General features: G+C 45.1%; 1 protein-coding gene across 1 annotated transcript; it reads left to right on the forward strand.

The window, feature by feature from the left end:
• The first annotated feature begins 1,373 nt into the window (after positions 1-1,373).
• Positions 1,374-8,904, forward strand: Ucp1 (uncoupling protein 1). Its single transcript, XM_055621496.1, has 6 exons — positions 1,374-1,499; positions 2,125-2,323; positions 5,148-5,348; positions 5,449-5,550; positions 6,339-6,519; positions 8,790-8,904. The coding sequence occupies exons 1-6, from the start codon at positions 1,374-1,376 to the stop codon at positions 8,902-8,904; spliced, it is 924 nt and encodes a 307-aa protein (XP_055477471.1).
• The last annotated feature ends 1,432 nt before the right edge of the window (positions 8,905-10,336 follow it).

Genomic DNA, 10,336 nt, shown 5'->3' on the forward strand with positions numbered 1-10,336 from the left:
GCTCCTCTGAGTCAAACCTCAGCAGCCTGAGTTATGATGGAAGTGCCTCTGGACTGGGTTCCTGCTTAGCATGCTCACTTCTTCCTGTAAACGCGGTGTCCAGGGGTGCTCTGTGTCACGTGGCCTCGCTCTCCTGGATGCCAAGTCTGGATGCTGAGGAAGAACACAGATAACATGCAGTGGCTCCCTGGTGGCCCTGGGTGACCCTGGAAGACCCCGCCAGCTTTCTTTCTCATGTTTTGTTAAGCGGTATTTTAAAAACACTTTTCAAATAAGTAAATGCTCAAAACAAATCTTTGCTCAGAAGTAACACCTCCTCATCCCCCACAAACCCACTTTAGAGTGTCTGAATTGGCACTAGGTTTTGACACAGTCTCAAACAAAAGTGGGAGGGCTTTCTCAGGGTCACAAAGCTGGTCAAATGGCATGTTGCATCTGCAGCCAAGCCAGCTACCTCTGTCCCTTGCAGTGCTCTTGCTCAGAACTAACCAAAGTGGCACAGGCTGCAGAGTCCCACCAGGCTTGCTAGCATGCCTATGGGCTCATTTGACATCTGCCTACTAATAGTAATCACACAAAACACTTTCTTGTAAAAGTTTAGAGTGGTATTAGATCCCACACCAACCTGACCTCTTGACATACACACCCCAGTCTAAAGTTGGCATTTGGAAAGGAATGTAAACAAAGGAGCATTCAGAATTGAAAGAAAATAGGGAAGCCGGGTTCCTGGAGGGCCTCACTGGGATGTGCATCCTACAGTATAGCTAGCCATTGGGGGTGAGGGTGGGGGGGAATGGAAGCTTCCCTACTGGACTTTATCTTAAAGATCAGTTAGCACTCATTCAAGGAAGCCAGCCCCTGCTCTGCGCTCTGGTCGCGGCCGCACAGCTGAAGAGTGACAGAAGGTACCAGGCGTGCTGGGACGAGGGATGAAGCCCCTCGGTGTGTCCTCCTGTGTCCTCTGGGTATCACCGGGAAGTGCTGCCAAATCAGAGATGCCGGCCAGGGCTTCAGGGAGGGGGAGTGACGCGCCACTGGGAGGCTTCTGCACCCCAAGGCACGCCCCTTCCACTAGCTGGCCGGGCTCAGCCACTTCCACCTAGCCCCTCCTCCAGAGATCCAGCTATAAAGATCTCCCAGGCCAGGTTGCCCAAGAAGGCTTAGCAAGTCCTTCCGGCCCGGCCCGAGGGAGAAGGAGGAGAGCTCACCTTTGAGCTCCTCCACAGCAGGGTCTCTGCAACAGCACCACCCGTCTCAGGTGGCTATCCCAGAAGTCGGAGGTCGCGGGTTCGGTGCCCGCATCAGGCAACAGTGCCACTGTTATCTTCAGGGTTGCATTCTTTTTGTCCTGCTTCTCCGTCTTCAGAGCCAAGATGGTGAGCCCAACAACTTCTGAAGTGCAGCCCACCATGGGGGTCAAGATCTTCTCAGCCGGTGTGGCGGCCTGCCTGGCAGATATCATTACCTTCCCGCTGGACACCGCCAAAGTCCGGCTTCAGGTAGAGTTTCGTGAACTTGGGAGGGTTCCCCAGGCAGAGGGTCTGCTGTGGGCATCCCTGCGATGTGTGCTGTGATTTCTCAGAGTGGCTGTCTTAGGACTGGGAGCTGTAGGAAAGGAAATGGGACCCCTTTCCTGGATTTGCTGAAAAGTGGGCGAAAAGTTAATAGTGACCTCTACCAAACCCTTCATGAGGTTAAGCAGATTGGGTCCTAAGAACTAAGACAAACCCCTCAGAGTTTACAAGCATGGCGCTTTTACCTTTCTTTGATTCTTCGGGGTGCTGACCCGTGCTGCAGGTTGGGGCTCAGAGAGTTCCCTGGGTACCTTGCTTAGGTGTTCAGAGCCTCAGATGGATGGATGGATGGATGGATGGATGGATGGATGGATGGATGGATAAATGGACAGAGGGAGGGAGAGAAAGAGAGAGAGAGAGGAAAGGAGGGAGGGAGAGAGAAATGCAGGTGTGCAGGAGAGGTTATTGAGAAAGGAAATTTATAAAAAGAGCCTTACCTAGGGCATCTCCACAGTCTTCATGTGCCAGTCCTGTTTAGTCCTCACCAGGCAGGTCCCTCTTCCTTAATGGACAGCCACTACCATCTGACCTGCACCTCTCTGATTTCCAGATCCAAGGTGAAGGCCCAGCCTCCAGCACCATTCGGTATAAAGGTGTCCTAGGGACCATCACCACCCTGGCAAAAACAGAAGGGGTGCCGAAACTGTACAGCGGTCTGCCTGCGGGCATTCAGAGGCAAATCAGCTTCGCCTCACTCAGGATTGGCCTCTACGATACCGTCCAAGAGTACTTCGCTTCAGGGAGAGAAAGTAAGGAGTGTTGGGAAAGGGGGGGGGGGGCAGCTATGCCCCAGACTGGGCTGTATTCAAAAATTGAAAAATGAGTGATAGTATGTTTGCCTGGCATGAGCTTGGCCCTGGGTTCCATCTCAGCAGTGCCAACTCACCCAAAGTAGCTGAAAATGTAGTGGCACTGGCAGAAGAAGAAAAAGAAGAAGAAGAAGATAAAGAAGAAGAAGAAGAAGAAGAAGAAGAAGAAGAAGAAGAAGAAGAAGAGGAAGAAGAAGACAATATTTGTGCTGTCTCTTTTCTCCTTGAAATAAAAGGAGATATGCAAATCAGTTCTTCACACACAGGTTTCTACCTGTAAACATCAACTGGCCATTGGGGGAAGCATGTGCCCCTTCATGGGAGATGTGGTGGGGCTATAAGACACTGCCTGGTGCGGACTTTCCCAAACAGCAGAGTCTCAGAGAAGCCCAGGGAGCTTGCGGGAAGTCTGCGTTGGTGGCTAAGGAAGACCCACCCGCACACAGTTCCCGGTGTTGAGGTCTGGGTGTTTCTGTGTCAGCACTGTGTTGTCGTCTTGGTAGAGGTAGCAAGAGGAGACACACCTAGAGCGGCCCATTTGGGTGGTTTTCTGCAAATGTTTTAATCAACCACTGGGTATATTAGTCTCCAAACAAATCAGATATCCTCTAAGAGTATTCCTTGTTCTGCATTATGCTTTTTCGCTTGATCTAGTAAGCTTTGCTGAATTTTCATGGGTGGGAAATGAGAGTTGCCACTCCAGACAGGTGTCCCCAGTTCAGCTGACCACACAGCCATGGCTTTGTTGCAAGGCACCACAGACTAGGCACAGTGAACTGGCATGATCATGCAAGACTCTTGAAGAGTTGGTGTCTGGATTGACTCTTGAAAAAACAATAGGAGGCTTTGGGGACCGGTAGCAATGTGGTGAGGCAAGTCCCTTCCAGTCAAGTGAAGACTGTTTAAAATGTCAGAAAGGAGTGGAGCAGACATGCAGGGTAGTGAGGGCAGCTGCATTTGGTGAGAAAGGACAAGTGAGTCCAGAAAAGCAGGAACTGGTCATAAAGGGCCTTGAAGTTCACTGTAAGGAGTTTGTATTCTACCCACATAGTGATCGGAAGTCACTGAAAAAAAAAAATGCTAAGCAGACCATCAGGTGTGGTGGCACATACATGGAATCTCAGGATTTGGGAGGCAGAGACATAGATATCAAGTGTTCAAGGCCAGTCTGAGCCACCTAAAAAGATTCTGTCTCAAACTAATAAATGAATGAATAGGCATAGAACTCGGGGGTAGAACCCTGGCCTTAGGTTCAGTCTCTAGCAATAACAACAGCAAACAGGTTAAGCTAGTGTAATAAGCACATTTCTACTTCAGTAGATTACTTTGGTAGCAGTAGAGAATATGTATATAAAAATCATAAGTCAGAAATGATTGTGGTATGCACGATTGCATACAGGAAAGAAGAATCAGGGTGCCAAACTGAATGCTTTAAAATACACAACTGGTTAAATTGGTGAGAAACTAGGCTTAATAGAAAAATAGAAATGTAAGACAACTTTCAAGTTTTTGAATAAACTTGTGGGAGAGAATAGAGAAACTGCCTTAGGGAGGTGATGAATTCAGTGTAGAAGCCATTACCAGGTGAAACCTAGCCTCAGTGAAGGCAACTGTAATCAGGTAATGATACCTATTGAAAAACAATTGCTACATGCTCAGCGCCTGGCTGAGGACGATGGGCTAGGGGTACAGCTATAATCACACCTAAAAAGAAAGCTGCTACCAGCTTTGTGTGTCTTTTATGTACTGAGAGCTTCATCAATATGAACTCACACTTGATGCTATCCTGTGGTATGATGCTATCTCTATTTTATAGTCTGGAGACAGAAATAGAAAGACTAAGAAAGGCTTTAGTAAGTGAACCTTCTTGAACTCTATCTGTATACTCACTATAGGAATATTGGATTTCAGGAGTCATTGAAATTGTATTAAATGATGTCTCTCTTCAGCAATACACTTTTTTCACAATTTTAAGGCAAAGATTTTTTTTGTCCCTTTTGAATGTTACTTGATGTCTTACATTCAGGCAGTTACCCACTGTATTTTCCCTCGGACACTAAGTTCAAAAATCAACTGTCATGGATAAGGAGAATCTAGCACCACTGGTGACCAGATGCCTCGCCTCTCAGATGGGAAATATTAAACGTGACAGCTAAACACAGGAAATGGAAAGCTAAATTCCAGAAAGGGACAAGGCTGTCTAAATAGGCATTGCTTTCCTTTTCCTTGAAAGTCTTTATTTTGAGGGAGAAATAAAACAAGGCTACTGAAGTTTTCTAGCACTACTGTGAACTGTGAGTTGGTATAGCCTCCAAACAATCTGAAAAAAGGATTAGGAAAAAAGAAAAGACACAAAGTGAACATACTAGAGCTGGAGAGATGGCTCAGTAAAGTGCTTGCCTTGAAAGATCAAGGACCTGAGTTCAATCCATGCTCACCACTACCCCAATCCAGATGTGATGGAAAACATCTGTGAATCAGCAACTCAGGAGGTGAAGGCAGGCCGAGACTGGGGGTTAGTGGCCAGCTAAGCTAGTCTACTAGGTAAGGTGTCCATTGGTAGGAGTTCCTGCCTTGGCTTCCTGAAGAAAGGTGGCCAGAGGTGGTCCTAGAACATACACACACACACACACACACACACACACACACAAATAAAAAATAAAAAACTCCACAAAAACTAAAAATATACGTGGATGCCTTGGGCAGGGGCAGGGGTGAGGTCTTGCTTTTCTTTTTTAACCAACCTTTTATTCTTTCTGGATAGCACCTGCCACTTTGGGGAACAAGATCTCAGCTGGCTTAATGACTGGAGGTGTGGCAGTATTCATCGGGCAACCTACAGAAGTCGTGAAAGTCAGAATGCAAGCACAGAGCCATCTACACGGCATCAAACCCCGCTACACTGGAACTTACAATGCTTACAGAATTATAGCCACAACAGAAAGCTTGTCAACACTCTGGAAAGGTAGCTAGGTGCCAGGGGGACTTCCATATTAAGGCACATGAGCCCGGCGAGCACCTTATCACACACTTTATTTATTAAACAATGTCTTGTTTTTCTCCAGGGACAACCCCTAATCTAATGAGAAATGTCATCATCAATTGTACAGAGCTGGTAACATATGACCTCATGAAGGGGGCCCTGGTGAATAACCGAATACTGGCAGGTATTTCCCGCTTCATACAACAGACATATCTGCACATTTCCAATCTCTGTTTAGAGTGTCTAAAGCCACACCGTATTTTGTTGAATGCTAGTAGACTAAGAGAGAAAGAGAGAGAGAGAGAGAGAGAGAGAGAGAGGGAGAGGGAGGGAGGGAGAGAGAGAGAGAGAGAGAGAGAATGTAGTCCTAGCTGGCCCTAAACTTGTTATATAGACCAGGCTGGTCACAAGTACTGAGTTCAAATTGTGTCCACCATACCTGGCAAATGTAATCTTTTAGGAAGCCAAAAAGACCTAAACTTTAAAGTGAAAAACTGAACAAAGTTTTTGTTTCAGTGTTTCTGTAAAAGTGCAAAGGGATGCTGTCCCAGTATCCTCTATTAATACCAAGAAGTGAACTTCTGATGGGCCTCTCCCCTTCAGACTGCAGGATCAGGAGGCAGTCAAGTGCGGCACTGATTTTACTCTACACCATATCCTAACTGTTTCTACAGGCACGGGCATTCTCCTTTGACAAACTTAATTCCATTGAACAGTATTAGGTAATTATGTATTAGGCATTATCCCAGATCCAAGGCACACAGAAAACAGTATCACCCTAAAATAACAAATCTGCAAATGGATCCACAGTCATTATGCCATGTACCATCAGCCACGTTTTCCTAGCACAAGTATATGCTTATCATATAAGATATCATATTAACTTCCTGTTACTAATGGTTTACAAGTGTCTGACAGGCCACTACAACCACAGGCACCTCAAAGTCTAGTGTTGATCCGTTTCCCTTTCAGATGACGTCCCATGCCATTTGCTGTCAGCTCTTGTTGCCGGCTTCTGCACCACACTGCTGGCCTCTCCAGTGGATGTGGTGAAAACGAGATTCATCAACTCTCTACCAGGACAGTACCCGAGTGTGCCCAGCTGTGCAATGACCATGTTCAACAAGGAAGGACCAACGGCCTTCTTCAAAGGGTAGGATAGAACTTTCCATTTCCATACATTTGTGTTTAAGATCCCATGTGTGCTGAGACAATTCTCATCAAAACAACTGGCATTTAGCCTACCAGGCCTGGACCATGCAATGGCCTCAAACTATGTCTTTGCCTTGTCATGAATGTCTTCAATCCACCAATCCATCACGCCAGAAAAGAAAAGCTAATTAATTATTTTTGGAAGTGCTTGGGAGAAAATCAAACCGCGGCCCTTATACATGCCAGACAAGCAGTCTATCACTAAGCTATGCCTTTAGCCTAATTTTAAAAACTTCTATTAAAACAAAACCACAAAAAACGTAACACAGAAAATACTGTTTTAATAATGATTACATTCACGTTGAAAGCATTATTGAGAAATAGAACATATTTCCCTGAGTGATATTGTATTATATTGGAAACCACTTTTCTAACAAAATACAATATGACCTAGTTTTTAAAATGTATTCAGTAAGTATAACAATTATATAAAATAGTAATGTTTTGTAATATTTTGAACTGTAAAGCCATGCCCAAAAGTTATAAACTAAAATATAATCGTATCATATATACTATATCAAATACTATGTCTATCTTTTTTTATGATAGATTACACAAAAATATACATTATAAAAATAACTTAAAATGAATACACCACGTATAAATTATTAACAATGTAATAATTTTATTTTTGCAAATTTAATTTTTAAATGCTATTTTTCATATTTAAAATTTTTAAATATGGAACGATCTTGACAAATGATGCTAAATTAAACAAGCTGAGCTGGCTGTGGTGGCACAAGCTTGTAACCCCAGAACATGGGAGGCTAGGGCATGAGGACAGCCATGAGTTCAAGACCAGCCTGTGATGCAGTTGCCACATATGCATGGGGCCTGGAGTCAGCTTCAGAAGCACGTCAAAGCTGGGCATGGTGACATACGCTTGCAATTCCAGTGCTGGTGCTGGCTGAGCAGCCAGGCTGACCTAATATTTGAGCGCCATGTCTCAGAGAGCCTGGCCATGCTGAAGAACACCCGAATTAACCTTTGACAGGGGCAGCAGAGAGCTATTTAATGAATGAATGAAGAACCCCAGAACACAAAACACCATGGAGTGTGCCCTGGTGTTTACTTCACATTGCACATGTACTAAATGCTATTTAGTTAGACACTAAAAATGGTTGAAATGTCAAGTGTTATGCTATCTATGTATTTTCTCACACATACACACACACCTGGGAGTCAAGAGAACTGTGTGAAGAGACCCAGGAGTGTAAAAACTCACTGGGGAAGCAGAGATGTTGGCACATGCATTTAGTCCCAGCACTGGAGAGACAGGAGCAGAAGTGAAGATTGCTAGAAGTCTGAAGCCAGCTGGCTGCACAGGCCACCCTGGGCCCTAGAGCAAGACCCTCTCTCAAAACTAAACTAAAATAAAACAAGAATAAAAGCAAAGCTCACTGGGTGGGAGGTACTTTTTGTAGAAAAGGTTTCTTAAAAAAAAAAATTAAAAAAAAAAAAAGCCTGTTCAGGGCTGCAGAGACAGCTCAGTGATGGAGAGCGCTGGCTATTCTTCCAAGTGACCTAGGTTCACTTGCCAGCATCACATGGTGACTTCCAGCCATCCCCAACTCTAGTCCCAGAGTGGCCCTCTGGATGCCCCCGGCCTCCCTGCGCACCAAGCACGAGCATGGCACGCATCCATGTCGGCAGCGCACTGACACAATAAATGTTTTAAAAGTCTATTCAAAGCAGATTTAACTGCCAACACATTTGTCTTCTGGAGCAGCCAATTGGTAAAAACGCCATTCCACATAGCTTACTGGAATTCCCCAGGCCCAGAACGGACTGAGGCACACTGGGGGTCTCTGAAGAGCCATCCAGGGGAAGACAACACGGGCTTCCCCACCTGGAAGTGGTTCACATGCTAGCTGAGCACTTTCTTCCCTCTGCTTCCTTTCTTAATAGTTTCTTACTTCCTTTAGGAAGTAAAGTGAAACAAAAATGTCTCTCTCCCCCTTCTGCCCGGACAAAGCCATCTCAGAGAGCAGGAGATTCACTTCAGCTCTGTAGGAGGGGAGGACGGGAGGATTGGTCTGATTGTGATCTCGCTTTGAAGCTGTACAGGAAAGCTAGCTGTCGGTAGAGGAAATATGAGAATGGAAAACTTTCATCTTCTTCCCTTGTGCTTTATGGCTAATGCATGCTGCCCACCACCCTGGCTTTATGACTTCCAACCAGCCAACAGGTCGGTGCCTTGTACTCCCCTAGGTTTGTGCCTTCTTTCCTGCGACTGGGCTCCTGGAACGTCATCATGTTTGTGTGCTTTGAGCAGCTGAAAAAAGAACTGATGAAGTCAAGGCAGACGGTGGACTGTACCACATAAATAGCTTGGAGAAAATGATGCTACGTGTATGTCAATGGGTCCCTGTGCTGGGTCCCATGAATAAAACTAACCAGACAAACCGACCCAACAGCTCTATTCACTTTATTTACCGTAAAAATTTCTGGTAGAGAGTTTTGAAACATCTTTTAACTTATTTTAAAGGGAATACCATACACACATACATATAATTTTCATTCTTGTTGTCTTAAGGTAGGGGAAACAGCATACAGGAACATATTGACAAAATAATGCTTGTGTAAGGTGCTGTATTCAACTAGTCTTTTGGGGGAGTGGGATTGTATAACTGCATATAAATGATTTTAATTACAGCTCAGACTGGTGGAAAGGAAAAGTAAGTACAAAATAGTTTATATTCATAAATACTAAAAAATGAAGTTATCCAAGAAAACATTGCTGTTTCATTTTATTTATTAATCACAGTTCACAGATAATATAATCAATAAAACATTGATTATCCCATTCAAAAGTTGTCTTTCAGATGAGTCTATAGCTAGAATTTAAGAGTTGTGGCTCAGCTAGAATACAAAATTGTCCCCATAGCAAGAAAAGTTCTTGAGAATCAAAAGTACAAACTAACCTAGTTCACACAGATGTCTGGAGTCCATAATTTATGGTGTCTATAACAACTTACAACTGAAGACGCGATATTCATTTGGTCACTGTTATTGCTGGTGACTCCTGTGTCTTTCCAGGAGCAGCAGAATGAGCTTTTTTCTTTTTCTCCAATGCCCCCCCCCAACTCACAAACTGAGATCAGAAGAACAGAGAGAGGACACTAGATTAAAACCAAAAGTAAGGACCAGAAAGCCCCCAGGCAATCAGGTGCCCTGTTTCTGATTCCGCAGGCTCCAGGCTGTATTGGCTTTGGTAGGTTCCCTCCTGGGCTTCCTACTTGTGTCAGTCTGTTTCGAGCTGTCACACTCACGTAGACATGTTCTTCAAATGCTAGTCTTTGGTGGCTTTTGTGTCTATCAGTGGATGACAACAGCTGGCAGCCGAGGTGCAAGCAGCAGGGGGTGGTCCTTGCCCAGGTTTGCTTAATTCTACATTTCTGCTCTCTTCTGCAGCCCGGGGCTGTAATTGGTGCTGCAGCTTTACAGGCATCAGGGCGCCTCAGTCATGGACGGAAGATGGTATTGTGACTCTTGTGCAGGTCTGGGAAGATGAGATTTCTGTGCCTAACTTAAGGTCGGTCATTGTCACAGTGTTGGTCAGTGCCAGCTGTTTGGGGCTCCTGGCCATTAGCTTGGTCTGCAAGCCACTAAGCTGGAAGAGGGTAGGACCGCTTGAGAGAACTCTTTTATTGAATGTAACATTGCAATGCCAGAGAGGGAGCAGATGTGATTTCCCCGCTGACTCCCTCGGTGACCCACGCAGCCTGACCCAACAGCCAATCACAGCACACATCATA

The sequence above is a fragment of the Psammomys obesus genome, unplaced genomic scaffold (genome assembly GCF_907164565.1).
Source record: "Psammomys obesus unplaced genomic scaffold, mPsaObe1.curated_primary_1811, whole genome shotgun sequence".
Taxonomy (NCBI): domain Eukaryota; kingdom Metazoa; phylum Chordata; class Mammalia; order Rodentia; family Muridae; genus Psammomys; species Psammomys obesus.